Below are 16645 nucleotides of genomic sequence, written 5' to 3'. Positions count from 1 at the left end.
CTCCAGTCCTTACTTGGAATGCATCTGTCAGCTGTCCTCCATGCACGACTTCGCACTGTAGTCCGTCGTATAAGTTCCGGATAATGTTGATAATCTTCTCAGGAACTCCGTAGTGTCGAACGAGAAGCGTACTACACTCATATGATTTTGAAAGAGAAAAACAGCTATGGCACTGAAGATTTCCTTGAGATTTATGTAACTACTTACAAGTAGTTCAATAGATAGCGAAAAATAATTTCAACTACGATTGAAATTAGATATTCAGTAATTATTACCTAAAGTTTTAGAAGTTATAAACGCGTAAAGAATATAGATGCAGGAGGTATTTACTAACTAGTGCCTAAGTTAAGTAAGTAACAAGAGTTATATTGAATAATTCAAGAGATCAGTGGGTTTTTTTAAGATAAAGAATATTTGAGAATGAACTACTGTTTTCAATAACTTCATCATCATTAGGCTCTTCAGTTATAACTCCATAATGATTGTGATATTCTACAATGACTAAAATAAGCCACACATTACTGAACTTGACAGGATTATTTGTTGAAATTGGTGAACAGTTGCATCGGTTATAACATTCATATTTGAAAATTGTGTTATTTGTAAATTAGAGAGATCATCTAATAAAGATCAGAATGATTTGGAGTAAAGTGTGTCAAGTCATAATCATACATAATAGTAATACAATGAATAGTGTGATTGACATGCATAGCGGGAGAATTTCGTCCCGTTAATCGAGGTGACAGTAATAACATTGTGTGAATATATTATGTAATCATTGAGGTGTTATCAAGTTTAGAGTATTTTTAGGAACATTGTTTTCTACAGGACGGGTTACTGACCCCGTGCCAAACTTTCTTCTTTTAATGAGGCTTAAGACTGACAGTAGCTCTGTCAGACTACTCTGTTACGAAATCTAGCACTCTTCCAGAAGTTTCCATAATGTTGGAGTTACCAGTCAACTTGTAAATTGTCTTATTTTCCATACATTAATCAATGTTAAAACAAAACTTCTGATCATCTCACCTTTTCTCTACCGTTCAAGACGCAATTGTAAGAGAATTCTATGGATCTAGAAAATCATATGAAAGTGTTTTAAAAGTAAAAATATTATGAGAAGTATGTCATTATTTTCTACTTCAAGCTTAATTTAGTTTGTCATACGAATGGCTCTATTGAACTTTCTTTTAAAATTCAATACTATAATAATGCTTGTAAATTAAGGCAATATCAAGGCAGTATGCACAGTAGGAACATATGCCAACAAGAGAAAGACTGAACAATTGCAGTCCTAAAACAACCATAAGAAGATACAAGTAAAACAATACAAAGTGCTTCCAGTTTTTCCATGGTGGTCTAGCTTCAATTGACTCATGATTTCAACCTGTGGAATTTCTAAAATCTCCACAAAACCCATTCTGATAATAATCATTTGCTCACTAGTGACTGACTTCAAGTGATACTCCTGGAGTTCTAGTGAGAAGTCGTTACCAGTGGAGTTCAACCAGGTCTGTTTTGAGATAACAAGTCACTGAAGACAATGGTGTACGGTGGCGCAACTTCGTGGATTGGTTGAAGTTAGACATTAACACCGTCGGCTGCCGGCTCAGTGATCTAATTGGTTAGAAGCCTGGTGCGAGGCTGATACGTCCTGGGTTCGAATCTCGCGGGGTGCGGGATTGTGGATGCGCACTGCTGAGGAGTCCCATGCTAGGACGAAACGGCCGTCCAGTGTTTCCAGGTTTTCCATGGTGGTCTAGCTTCAATTGACTCATGATTTCAATCGGTGAAATTTCTAAAATCTTCACAAACTCCTTCTGATAATACAGAGTGAATTGAACTTCACCCTATCGCACAAGCCAGTGGTTACGAGGACTCAGTAGCTAAGTCGATAAAGTGATGGCGTTTGAAGCGAACGATACTGAGTTCGAGTCCCAGAGTGAAAATCAACTTGGAAATGCAGTTACATCCAGCTGACGAGTCCAAAATGGGACGAAACTCGCGTCAAACTGGATTCCACTGCTAGCCACTATCTATCTTTGCTTATAATGTTTGTAAATTAATGTAATATCGAGACAATCCACACAGTATGCACATATGCCAATAACAGACAGATCAATTGCAGTCCTAAAACAACCATAAGAAGATACAATTAAAACAATACAAAGTGAATTTATTGAACAGTTTTAATTTGTGTTTATTTAATTGTTATATCCTAGTGAAGATTACATTACGAGTAACGTCTGAGACTTATTAATGGACTAATATTATCTTTATATTCTTATGGCATAACTATTCAATAATTAGATTATGTATATTTATATTCCTCTTATTATAAGCTTTATTTTGACCTCTATATTATTATTGTACGATTTACTGTTCTTAAGGTATGTTCAGTTTATTGACTACTGCCTCCCAGGTTCACAGCCACTTTTTGGCTTTGTGTACAAATGTTATTTCCTATTTTACGGTGCGTTGCGGTCTGTTTGTTTGATATATAAACCCAGTATGTCCGACATAAATGATTCGATTCGCATACTGGAGGCTGGTATTTGTGTTCTGGACTCAAGTGGACGGGCTAAGCGGACATAGGACCAATAAGGACGCTAAGCTGCTCATACCAGTCGAACATCATTGGTTTGGCACAGTACTAAGATTGATTGGTGGATAAATCACTTGATAAAAAGTCGGACACAAAAAGTCATAACATAAATGTTTACATTATACATTATTATTATTAGTATTATTATGTTCATTAATCAGACATCGATTTTGTACTTTGAGCTAGATAGTTTGATCATGGAACTATTATCTAATTCAATAGAAAAAGAATAAAACTTCATCAAAATCATTCACCTGAGCTATAAATCTTCTCTCCTATCTCAAAATCATACATTAGATTATACATTATGAAAAGAAATATAAATTAATAAACATTAATCCATTACTATACAACTGTACAGTAATCATTTAGTAGTATAGTACCTACTATTGATTGATTCTTTTATTGAAATGATCATAATAGGTAAGATGAAAAAACAAACGAACAAATAAACATAAGTAGTGTCATTCTGTTCCTTTTCTTCTTCTTCTCCTTCTTCTTCTCTTTCTTCATAATATCACCTATGTGTATTGTGTACATTACCCTAGCCCCCCCGCCTCCCTACTCTTTATTATCCAACTAAATGATACACTCATAACACTGTACATGACATTAGTTTATATTGACATGATGATTGAATAGTGTCATTGGTTTTTTTGTCTTAATTGATTTTATTATTTAATAATTTGTTTATTGTATAAATTGATGATGGATGTTTAGTATAAATGAATGGATCAGATATTGTTATATTATGACTAGTGGGATTATCATTGACTGTATGCTGATGCTGCTGCTGCTGATGATGATGATGATGATGATAATGTAAATTTGGTTGGAACAGTTGTGAATGTTGAGAATGATACAACGGTTGTTGTTGTTGTTGTTGTTGCTGGTGATGGTGGTGGTCGTGGTGCTGCTGCTGGTGGTGGTAATGATGATGGTGATGTTGTGGAAGATAAGAATGAGAATATTTTTGTAAATGTAATGCACATTGTTGATGTGGATATGAAGTTTCAATTAATTTATTCTCATTTATTGGTGTTATTGATGTTGTTATTGTAGTAGTTGTATTTAATTGAGCATGAAAATCTGTATTATCTATTGTATGATTATAATAATTTGTTGGATATATTAATCTATACTCTATTTGTTCATTATTCATATCCTTTATATTCTGTTTATTGTTATACTGTTTATGACATCTTTTATTAGTAATATATTTTGATGAATCAGTTAAATGATGATCATCATGAGGAGTTGTGAAAGTAATCCCTGAAGATGATGATGGTGGTGATGATGATGATGATGATGATATTGATGTTGTTGAAATACTTGAATGTTCTATAGGACGTTTATAAAGTGTTTCAACAGCTGTAGCTATTTTAGATTGAATTGGACGTTTCCATTGTGAAGATAAAGATGATAATTTCCTATTATTATTATTATTATTACTTACATTGTTTAGTTCATTCAAAGATTCATTTTGTGATTGATTCATATTGAATTTACCATGATTTACAGGTGATGAATGAAGTTTTAAAGAGTAATTATGATAACAACTGTTTGTATCTTTAAGACTATCCACTTCATTTAGATTAGACATATAAGGACTATTATGAACACTAAGACATTTCGACTTTAGTATTATCATTTTTCCTTGATTTGATTGTGATCTTGATGTAGTACGTGGTGGTATAGGTGGTGGTATAGATAATAAAGGAGTAAGTTTATTATATTCTGTCATTTGATTATTATAAATTGTACGTCTATGTAATTTCTCTGAATGAACTTTAGGTTTATTAATAATTTTACTGAACTTTTTCAAAGATGAATCTATCATAGCTGTCGTATTTGAAGAAGAAGAAGAAGAAGACGGAGAAGAGGAAGAACAAGAAGGAGTAGCAGTAGGAAGAGGGATCTTTGGAATCTTTTCAGTGAACATAGTTTTACTATCAACCACTGATGATTGTAAACTACAATTGTCATTAGATATGATGTTCGAAATGTTAGTATTTAATGATAAAATTGGTGATGTTGGAGATGATTTTGAAGAAGAAGAAGAAGAAGAAGAAGAAGAAGAAGAAGGAGATGATGATGATGATGATGATGAAATAAAGTTTGTTTTAAAATCTTTTTGATTGTTTGATGTTGTATTGGAAAGAGATTTCATTGGACTATGTGATATAGTTCTTGGACGATGAATTTCAGAGGAATTCAATGTGTTAGAAATACAAGATTGATTGATATGATTTGTTGTTGGTTTCAATATCATAGACGATGATATACAATGAGAATAGTTAGGAATAAGTTTATCATTTACAAAATGTTTCATTTCATTAGAACAAGAAGATATGATCGGTGATACTGGCAGACTTGTTGTAGTACCGTCATATTGAGGTAGTCTTATTTTTGAATTCTGTGAAATAGATATTAATGATGATGATGACGATGTCTTATTATTTGAGAAGTGTTGCGGTCTCTGTAATGATTTCATAGAACGATTATTTCCAAGTTTGCCAATTTGGGATTGCTTCACGGTTGTAACATTTTGTAAAGAAAGTTTATTTTGTTCTGGTAAGATTAAATCAGAAGTAGACATATTGGACTGAGAGGTTACTTTAATCACTTGTGAGTTATTAATATGACTATTCTCACTAGATAAAGTTATCTTTGACTGTTTCATTTCTGTCTGTAATTGATTATCAACAGTTAGAGTAGTGTTCATTGTATTTTCAGTCTTATTTACAGAGGACTTTATTTCTTCCAAATTTTTACAATTAGCAGATCTCTAAGAAAAAAATTTCAAAAGAAAACAGTGATGATGTTAGATGGATGTAAAAGTTGAATGAAAAGTCTAACTTACTTACTTACGCTTGTTACTCTTCGTCGAGGAGCATAGGTCGTTCATTAACATTCTCCATCCAAACCTATCATGGGCAATCCTTTCAAGATCTCTCCAGTCCTTATTCATCCTTTTCATATCTGCTTCTATTTCCCAACGTAATGTGTTCTTTGGCCTTCCGCTTTTCTGCTTCCTTTCACGACTACAAGTTAATGATTGCCTCGTGATGCAGTTTGGTGATTTCCGTAATGTATGTCCTATCCATTTCCATCGTCTTTTCCTGATATCCTCTTCAGCTGGAGGCTGGTTTGTTCTCTCTCACAGTAGGTTGTTGGTGTTTGCATCGGGCTAACAGACATTGGGTATCTTAAGTAGACAGTTGTTTATAAATACTTGTACCTTCTCGATGATGGTTGTAGTAGTTGTTCAAGTTTCAGCTTTGTACAGTAGAGCTGTCTTGACGTTCGTATTGAAGATTGTAACTTTGATGTTGGTTTGAAGACAATTGTTTTGAGTTCCGTATGTTGTTCAATTGTAGGAATGCGGCCCTTGCTTTGCCAATCCTCGCCTTTACGTCAAACTACCTTTTATATTATTCTACTTTTCAGTAAAGGGTTGTGAAGATTAATAAGTTTTTGATTGACATCATAAATCGATCAATATCAGACTACCATTGGAAACACGAAAACACTAGACGTTCGTTTCTTCAGCAGTGTTCATCCACTATCCATCTCGTGGGATTTAAACCCAGGGCTTTCAGTCTCGCTCATGAACGCCTAACATCTAATTATAATTTTATACTACAAGGAAACTGTAAACAACAATAAAATAACTATCTCAGTAGTTTTCAACTTTTAATAGTCCTATAAAGTTTAAAATATAGAACTGTTTTGAACAGAAAGTAATCACGCATTCAACCCCACCTCCTCTACTGTACCCTTATATAAGTACATAATTCATCTTTATTGTATATAATTATAGAAGACCTATGAAAGTCTAAAACAACAAAGACTAGTCCAACGAACAACTATTGCACTAACTATAACCGGAAGAAAACAACAACAACAAATTGAAAATTGGCGGCGTAAAGTTATCATTATTATAAGGTGTATTCTGTATTTGTTACCATGTTGGATACATTATGTAATGAAGTTTCCATTTTTTTATTGTTATTGTTGTTGTTATCGGAAAAAAAGAGAAAACAAAACATCTATTCAACTATCATGTAGGTTAAATTCAAATGATCCCTTATTCCATATGGTTTAAATAAGAATTCATATTGATGTAGACCAATTTCTCTGGTTAATTTAAATGAAACACAATTTTATAGCTTAATCATCTATGGAATATAAACAGTTACAAAGGCAGTGTGTGTGTGTGTGCACACAGGATATATATACATAAGTCAGTAAGAGAATGAGAACAAGAGAGACTGATCCATTGTAGTCTTAAATAACAATTGGAAGATATAAGTAATGTAACATCAAGTGAATAATCATACAATATACATATGCAAGCAGGAAAACAAACAAACAATAAAATATAACTTTCATATTGGTTGTGTTTCTTTTTAATGTAAGATTTACTAATAGGATTCATTAATTTTATGATTCATTTTACCGCATAACAAGAGAAGTGCATTCAGTAATTGAATTCATGAGTCAATTGAAGCTAGACCAACATGGAGAACGTGAAGATCAGTTTCGTCCTAGTATGTGACTCCTCAGTAGTGCGTAATCACGATCCTGCCTACCGAGATGCGAAAACAGAATCTATCAGTCTTGCGTGCGAGCGCTTGAACACTAGATCACTGAACAGGCCGGCATCCAACGGTGTTAATATCTAACTTCAACCAATTCACAAATATATTCATAAATATTTTTGCTTCAATATTTGAGAACAAATAGATTTTAAAATAGAAAAAAATCTGTTATCATGTGTAGAGCAGTAAATGTTTCATTGAAAAAAGTTGGTCATGTTTGGTTGGAGTGAATGACAGATTTGGATGCAGAATGTAGGTAGGCAGCCTATGCTTCGATATAAGGGATAACAGAAGTAAATAAGTAAGTAAATACGTAATATTTGGTTGGAGTTTAGCGTTTTTACCATATATTTATAGCAAAAACATGTAAGCCGTAATGCGATAAACAGGAAAAACAATAACATTATTGTGTGAAGTTGGGCCTGGGGGGTGGGTTAGAGAAAGAAATATTATTACCAAGTTGTTTCATTCACTTGATGTTGTTTTATTTGTATGTTCCCATTGATGTTCAGGACTGCAAATGATCAGTCTGTTACTGGCGTTTGTGCATATTGTGCAGACTGCCTAGATAAAGCTTTAAGTCACAAGCTTTTTAAGCAAAGATAGATAGTGGCTAACAGTGGAATTCAGTTTTACGGGCGTTTCGTCCTAATTGGGACTCGTCAGCTGGATATACCTGCATTTCAGAGTTGATGTTGACCTTGAGCCTCGAACTCAGTTCGCTTCAAACGTCATCACGTTGTTCACTTGCCTACTGAGTCATGTTAGCCACTATCCATCTTTACTTAAAAACTCGTTTCATGTTTACGTTTTTTTGACAATGGAAAGATAACTGAATGTTAATTATTACTGAGATAGCTGACTTTTTTTTGAAAATGACCAAGTCTATAAGATAACAAAGTTTTCAGTTATCTTCAAGAAATGGTTATAAATGTAAAGTACTGGGGAATTATAAAATAGATATCGAATATTACTTCCTTTATTTAGGCTCGTCAAATGAAACCATTTCATGATCATAATGACCAGCTCAAACACTTAGGTTACCATTTTTTTTTCCAAGCACGAATTTAATACCATTCATAACTAGATATTTCTGTCAATCATATGTACTTACGCGCTTTCACAAGAAGTTTACAACCTAATGAATTGAGAAACTCAAAAAGTATCATCATAATGGTTTGTGTATTTTCCTTCTCTTTTGTTCTTTGAAAAATACGAGAGGCAATTACTGTAGAGATTTTACACTAAATATATCAAGCTAAATGGTAATGGATATCATGAGAGTAAGACTGATCACAAATAATTATGAATGAGAATGAATGATATCTGTTATATTTGATGAAGTTTTGTTCTTTGAGCTGGATAGTTTGATCATTGAGCTTTCATCGTTCTTCTGAATGACATCATCACAACTGTTACTTACGCCTGTTACCCCTAATGGAGCATGGGCCACAGACCAGCATTCTCCAATACACTCTGTCCTGGGCCTTCTCTTCTAGTTCCATCCAATTCTTGTTCATTTTTCTCATGTCTATTTCCATTTCCCGGCGTAATGTGTTCTTTGGTCTTCCACTTCTCTTCTTTTGGCCTTGAGGATTCCATGTGAGGGCTTGCCTCGTGACGCAGTTGGGTGTTTCCTCAATGTGTGTCCTATCCACTTGCAGTGCTTCTTCCTAATTTCTTCCTCCGCTGGGATCTGGTTTGTTCTCTCCCACAGTAGGTTGATCACAACTGTTACAGTGATTTAAATGTTTTACACATTATATTTCAATATTCTCAAGTTGAATACTCATGAAATAAGAATGTTTTTGTAACTGTGTGTATTTTCTGTTGAGAATTCTTTACTGTATTTATTAATGATATTATTTTTTACAATTGATTAATCACTAGGTCATGTATATTAGGTCGTCCTTAGTGAGGATCGAATCTTTTCGATTAGGTTGCAATATGTCTACTAATCTACGTGACTCAACATTGCATGCACCATATTGAGATAAGATGACAGTTGGAAATAATCGAGGTAGGTTCAGAGTTTCCTTAATTCCATGCTTGATTCATGCATGAATTATTTAGTAAGCAATTGAAGATCTGATTCTGCATTTATTACTATTTTGTATACCCGTTTACTTAATGTTATTTATGATAAGTTAAGAACTTTATTTATCTCACTGTAGTGGCATCGGGCCTTAATCACACAATCCTCAAAGCTGAACACAAGATAATTGGAGAAGCAGATATTCAACATTTGACGCGTAAAAAGTCCAACGATGAAAAAGGCGGGAAGAATGAATAGAATTAGTTCGAATTGGTCGTATGGTGTGGCTCAACCTTGCAGGCGTATTCCTACTTATGTAACAGTCTTTTATCTATATTAAATATATTGTCCTATCTCCAGTCTAAATGTGTTCTTCATCATATATTGATGATTGGTTACAATACGAATGAGTCAGGGTAGATAATGATGTGACATCCACGTAAGATCTTATAGATTAGGTAGTTACATCATGACAAATATACAATTTTAGGATTAAGTCTATTATCAGAGTGGTACTAATAACGTAGTAGACTATAAGTCTACACCATTACTAGAATTAAAAACTGTAATAAATTGTCCTAAGTGTTTCGTTTGAAGAACCTTTAATTGGATTACATCACTTCTTTGAAAAGAAACTTTTTATTCACAATCATGGTATTTGTTCATTATCCATAAACCATTAAGAAATCACACATTTGTCGTATGATCTTTATCGAAACATTTCAAAAAATTACCACAACTAACTTCATTACTGTTATAACCTGATGAGAATAATGAATGGTAACTTTTGTGATCCATTTGTGGACCAATAGTATACGTATATTTTTGTCGTATAATTGTTAAATAACTAAACTGTTCACATTCACTTCCCTCTTATTATGAGCTTTATTTAGACCTATGAACTATTATTATACGATTTACCATTCTTCAGTTATACCTGGTCCATCAATTACTATCTCCCACATTCACGACCACATTTGGCTAAATCTTGTACAAATGTTGTTTCCTATTTTATGGTATGATGTAGTCTGTTTGGTTGGTATATAAATCGAGTATGTTTGAAATACATAATTCATATTGCAGAGGCTGAGATCGATGTTCTGGACTTAACAGGCAGGGCTAGGTGGGAAGCAGGATCGATAAAGACTCTAGGCTGTTCGCATGTGTCTTATGCTTAATTCGTCCGATCGATAAATCACTGTTCTCTAATTGGCGATATCATTACGTTATACATTAACAGGACATAGGGCACAAGTTATAACAATGACATAATCTGTAATTTGAGAATGATATATTTTTTTGTTAAGAAAGAAGAAAATATTACTTACTTGTCGATCAGTAAACTTTGATATTCTTTCCGATGGAAGCTTCTGAAATCTTCTCCGATAGATTACCACTGGTGGTGGAGCAACAACTTTGAGATTACATTGGGAATCACTTGAGATTTCAGGAGAATTTTTAAGGGATTTTGTATCTAAAGAATGTTTTTCACGTTCTAAAACATTGTTTACTTCCGGTGGATTAATATTCTTCAATGTCTGTATAGATATATTCATAAGAAAAGATAAGTAATGCACAATAGTAAAGAGCTCTAACTGTTAGACAGTATACAGTAGAGTTAGTCAGTAAGAAATCTTAGGTCTAGATTTCGTGCTTGTTGGGATTCATCATCAAGAAATATCTACAATCTTGTGTGAACTGGTATTCTCATTAGGGTTCGAATCCGGGTTATTCGGTTTCCTATACTAAGCTTCTTATTTAAAATGAATAGCCAATGAGTATTGTTCGGTGTCATGTTTATTTATTACTTAGTACTGATGAAATTACATTTAACAGGTTGGACTCATTAAACAGCCCTTAGACCATAACATATTATACCACAGTTGTAGATACAAACCTGTACTTGATAAACGAATTATGTCAAACCAAATAATCTGATTGTTTGATTCATTCAATTTGAGACATTGTGATTCAATTCATATATGATTAGTGAACGATTGTCTTATTTCCTTATTTGGTTGGTTCTTTAAGTTAAGGCCTTCTAGTTAAGATTCTATACCATGTACTGACAGAAGTTATAAAGTTTGGTGTAATAAACATACTTTAAACATCGTAGCTCTAAGGTATTACGTTTGGGACTAGTGTCTTATCAGTGAGACTATAAGTTATGGACGAACTGATCAGATTTACGATTACAAGTCTTAGATTTTGGTGCGAAATTCATCCATCCATTTGGCTAAATAGCGTCCTGGTATTTTAGCTGATGTCAGTTCTTCATGAAAACCCTGAATCTAATCACTATCTTTAACCATCAACTATAAATCACAATCCTTATCCTTCACACAGGTTGAAAACCTTCATTTAGCCCTAGTCAGTAGGTGTACATTCTCAAGGTCACCTTAGCGCCGCTCAAAGGTGGTCTCATTTTCTAATCCTGATTAAATCTTAATAATATACAGACAGCGACCTGTTCATGATAAAACTCATTCTTAGGTTAAACGTGATTCACATAGATCACTTACTAAGTAATTTCTTATTTAAATTTAGTTGACTTTTAATTACCCTTAATGTTTTCGATAATTTTCAAAGAAATAGTTTCAACATAATGAAACCTAAATGTTTATTTAGTAGGAAAAAACGTTTTCGGTGAGACTATACTTTATAGACGACCATCAAGCGACGCTAGACTGACCTTGAAAGAGTCTACCTAATAACTAGGATCAAATGAGCGTTATAAACCAATGTGAGGAATTCGAATGATGATTTACAGTTGATGGTTAAGGTTAGGAATTAGATTTAAGATTTTCATCATGAAGTGACATCAGCTATAGTGTCAAAACTTTATTTATTCGAATGGATGAATCAATTTCCTGCCAAAATCTGAGAACTGTTATCTTATACCTGATTGGTTCGTCTATAAATTATAATCTGGCCAAGTTTTCTTTCTCTTCTGAGTAATCAAGGTTAATATTGATGGTTTTATGTTAACGCTGTTAAATTCCTTAATGGTCTCTTCCTAACTATAAAATGTGTAGAGCGTTGAGTTCTATTATTATGAGAAAGAAGTTTAGTGGAGATGTTCTAGTAATTTTATAGTTAAATTCATCAATCGATTAAGGCTAGATCACCATGAAAATCCATTTCATCCCAGTATGGGACTCCTTAGCGATGCGCATCCATGATCCTGCCCACGGGATTCGGACTCAAGACCTTCGGTTTCGTGCATGAACGCTTAATCTTTAGAACATTCAATCAGCCGGCATCCAAAAGTGTTAATGTCTAACTTCAACCAACTCATGATATTGCGCCATCCCCCACCATTATCTTCAATGAGATCGAAGGTCCTAGGTTCGAATCTCGCGTGTCTGATCATGGATACGCAGTGCTGAGAAGTCTTACATTAAGACGAAACAGTCATCTAATACCTTCAAGTTTTTCATGGTGGTCTAGTTTGAATTAACTATTACATCGTTTTTTTTTTAAAAAAAAAGATGGTAAGTTTTTATCAAATTGTTCTAATAAAATGAATTTCGCTAATTATGTAGGTGGATAGTTTAAATATATAAGTAACAAAATGAATTGACCTAAAGAAGATGAAGATGAAATAAAAATGGCATAGATACAATATCCACTTTCTATTATGTACATAATGTATATTAGTTAAACAAAATAAATTGGATAACAAACATCTTGGTTGTTTTGTTTGTTTGTTTGTTTGTCTGTCTGTCTGTTTGTTTGTTTGTTTGTTTGTTTGCTTGTTTCAACTACGTGTTCGTTGCCTTGGAGAACAATAATAATAATAATAACATTGAACAATATAAACAATATAAATTAGTCAGTGTAATAATCTTAAATGAAGTTGTCAGATTGTTTACATTCAATTCATTGTTTGGTTTGTTTATTATTATTATTTATTATAATACCTTATTTCAATTAGATTTCAATGAAAATGATTATATAATTTATAGAATAACCCTTATTTGGAATCTTCAGGGCTAACAGAGAAGAAGACGAGGACTTAAAAGTACATGACTCCGAGAAATGGAATATAGATATTGAGAAGAATGAATAACAATTAGATAGAACTAGAAAGGAAGGTAGAGTGAGACAGAGTGGGTTGGGAATTGTTGGTTGATGGCCTATGCTCCGTTCGGAGTAACAGGCGTAAGTAATTAAGTAAGTAAGCAAATTAAAATGAGAATCATTTTGAATTAGTGTGTGTTTATGTTTGGGTTTTGAAATTAGATTTTTTTTTAAAAATATCTTCATGATTTTCAATGTTCATAGTGTCTAATGATTATCGATAGTGGTAGTTTGAATTTTTAAAGTAAATAGTTGAATTCAGATATATTAAAGTATAGAGCTTATAATCCGGATACGATCAGCAACAGCCTACTGTGGGAGAGAACAAATCAGCTTCAAGCTGAAGAGGATATTAGGAATAGAGGATGGGAATGGATAGGACATACATTACGCAAATCACCAAACTGCATCATGAGGCAAGCCCTAACGTGGAATCCTGAAGGGAAACAGAAAGGAGGAAGGCCAAAGAACACATTACGTTGGGAAGTCGAATCAGATATGAAAAGGATGAATAAGAACTGGAAAGAGTTGGAAAGGATTGCCCAAGACAGGGTTGGATGGAGAATGCTGGTGAGCGACCTATGTTCCTCTACGAGGACTAACAGGCGTAAGTAAGTAAGTAAGTAAGTACGTAGAGATTATAATGTATTATATAGCGTGAGAACTAGATGGTTTATAAGAGATATTATAGGATGATTACTGTGTTCGCAAAATAGTAATTCATTATTTTTCTCAAAAACCTTCTTCTACACTTAAATTCATTTGATGTTGTTCAATTTTATCTATCTTTACTTGTGACTTAAGGTAATATCGAGGCAATACGCCCATTTGTTTATTTATTTATCTGAACACATGAATATTGGTATAAAGGGGCACCGAATACATATGCGCCACACAAGTTACTTGATTTGTGTGTGAGTTGTGATACAACTCGGGTGCCCAGACTGAAACAGGTGATTTTCTTCGGGAGTGACACCCAGATCCTTCGACGTAAACGTTTGATCCACAAGACAGTGGAGCCAAGTCTGAAGATGCAGTTCCATGGTGAACGGTGACCAACAACAGGTTAATACGCCACTTGTTCCTTCAGGATCCTGGAGTCCATGTGTACAATTGGTTTGGAATCAGGGTTTTCCAACTCCCAGTTAAAGCGCCGGACATTCACCTTTCGTCTTCTCAATTTTGTAAACAACAGTTATGCTACAAGAATGCAGCAAATAGAACTTCCCTGTCAGTGAATGTATTCACGTAGCCACTTGAGAGCATTTGGAGAGGGAGAGTTGATTCTCCACACCCTCCGCTATACCAGGATAGATTAATGCCCTAACTGCAATACCTCAAAGTTTAGGATACTATCATCAAAGAGGTAATGAATTTCAGACAATCAAATAAAACGATTGTAAAATCAGTCTACTGTAAAATAAAACTATTTCCACATTGGAATAACACTCATAATCTATTCAATTACATTACTAAAATGATACAAATATTATTACTATCTATTATAATCTATGAAACAACACAATCATACACTTACTTGTATTGTATTATTACATTCAATACTTTTCTGTTTCTCATTAGATACAATGGAAGTGTAATTTTTATTTGTATTTTCAATTACTGATCTTTTCATTTCAATATTGATTGAATTCAATGGTTCATTAGAATGATTATCATATTTCTCATTATTATGAACATTTGTATCTGATATAGTTGATATCCGTTCCAATCTATTACCGTTACTATGATTAGTATCTTGATTATTACTGTTGCCATGGCAACTATTATTATTATTATTGTTATTATTATTACTCGTCACTACATCATTTCTTTTTCTATTTGATTTGATGAAATAATTTTTAATATATAATGAATCTATAGAACTATGTAATTCATCATCATCATTATGATCATCATCACAACAACTATCAATAGCAGAATCATCCGTAGATGTAATTGTAAATTTACTAGTTAATAATTCTGTATCACTAAATACACCAAATTGTAAATTTTTACGTGCATTATGAAATTTACGAAATGTATCATAATAAGTTAAATGACTTTCTAAATCATAACTTTTAGTGAATTTTTTGATATTCATTAATTTCATTGTATTTGAATGAAATATTGTAGAACGTAATGGATAATGATAACGTAACTTTTGATCCCTGTTAAATAAAATAAGAACAAGTACGTATGTATATATATACAGAATAGTAGCAAAGATTTGTAACTTAGATGAATGATTCACTGGGAAGATACAAGCCAAACAATACCAAGTGAAACACTACTTTGATTCGATACTGGGTTCGAGTCCCAGAATGAACATCAACTCTATGAGATGCATGTACATCCAGCTGACGAGTCCAAAATAGGACGAAACTCACGTCAAACTGGATTCCACTGCTAGCCACTATCCATCATTGCTTACAAAAATTAGATGAATGATTTTGATAGAGTTTTCTTCAGTGAGCTAGATGGTTTAGTCGTGGAGTTTTCATCATTCTTCTGAACAACATCATCAGTATAAAAATTCAGGTACAAGTGAAATGTTCAAATTTCTCTACATGTGGTTCATTCGTTGTCCTGTACACCTTGATTTTGATTAGTTCTTGCTGAACTTAAATCTGTTATTGTTTACTTCTTTGTTTTGGTTGTATCACCTATTGGTTTGATTTTTGGTCTTATGTTTGTGGTGATGACGTCGTTCAGAAGAGCGATGAATGCCCCACGGCTAAACCATCCAGATCAGAGAACAATACTCCATTCAAACACAGAATATTCCTCAAATGATTGTATTAGCTAAATTTAAAAATGATAAGTTAATTTGAATTTGTAGTGTGTAATGGTCGGTATTCAATATAATCTTTACACTTTGTATACTGTTCGTCCTGATAACCATTACTAGATAATGTCCCCAACGGTGAATAAATCAGAAGACGTGTAGGAATTGTTGATTAAGTTTAATATTGTACCACTCACAGATTACCAAAATTACAGGTACAGTAAGCAAATATGAAAGAATAGTGCCGAAAAGCAAGCGAGTGAACATGCGAGTCAAATGAGCGAGTCAATGAATCAATGAACAGGATTAAAATGTACATATATACAAATAGTGAAATGAGTGAATCATCGAATCAATTAAGCGACTAACATTAAAGCTACAAAAATGAATATATATGAGTAGGTAGTAAGCAAAGCTCAAGCATACATATTCATACAAGTGCAACAATAATAAAGGTAAAATGGTGTAGATAAGTTGTTGTACGAATTACTTTATCCGTTAAATAAGTTAACAAAAGGGATTGACCAAATCAGATG

At 33.3% G+C, this 16645-nt stretch overlaps 1 protein-coding gene across 2 annotated transcripts in view; it reads right to left on the bottom strand.

Moving 5' to 3' along the window:
- Positions 1-3263: 3263 nt before the first annotated feature.
- Positions 3264-16645, bottom strand: part of MS3_00002467 (uncharacterized protein) — a gene marked incomplete at both ends in the record, with an annotated part of 82052 nt that continues 68670 nt past the window's right edge. For both annotated transcript variants that reach the window (XM_051210069.1, XM_035731087.2), the window contains 3 exons: positions 3264-5390; positions 10570-10779; positions 14862-15492. In XM_051210069.1, coding sequence (XP_051075560.1) covers positions 3264-5390; positions 10570-10779; positions 14862-15492 — 2968 coding nt within the window. The remainder of the gene's footprint in view (positions 5391-10569; positions 10780-14861; positions 15493-16645) is intronic.

Source organism: Schistosoma haematobium, chromosome 1 (assembly GCF_000699445.3).
Source record: "Schistosoma haematobium chromosome 1, whole genome shotgun sequence".
NCBI classification, from domain to species: domain Eukaryota; kingdom Metazoa; phylum Platyhelminthes; class Trematoda; order Strigeidida; family Schistosomatidae; genus Schistosoma; species Schistosoma haematobium.
The sequence above is the reverse complement of the archived record's forward strand: the minus strand, read 5'-3'. Positions and strand labels throughout refer to the sequence as shown.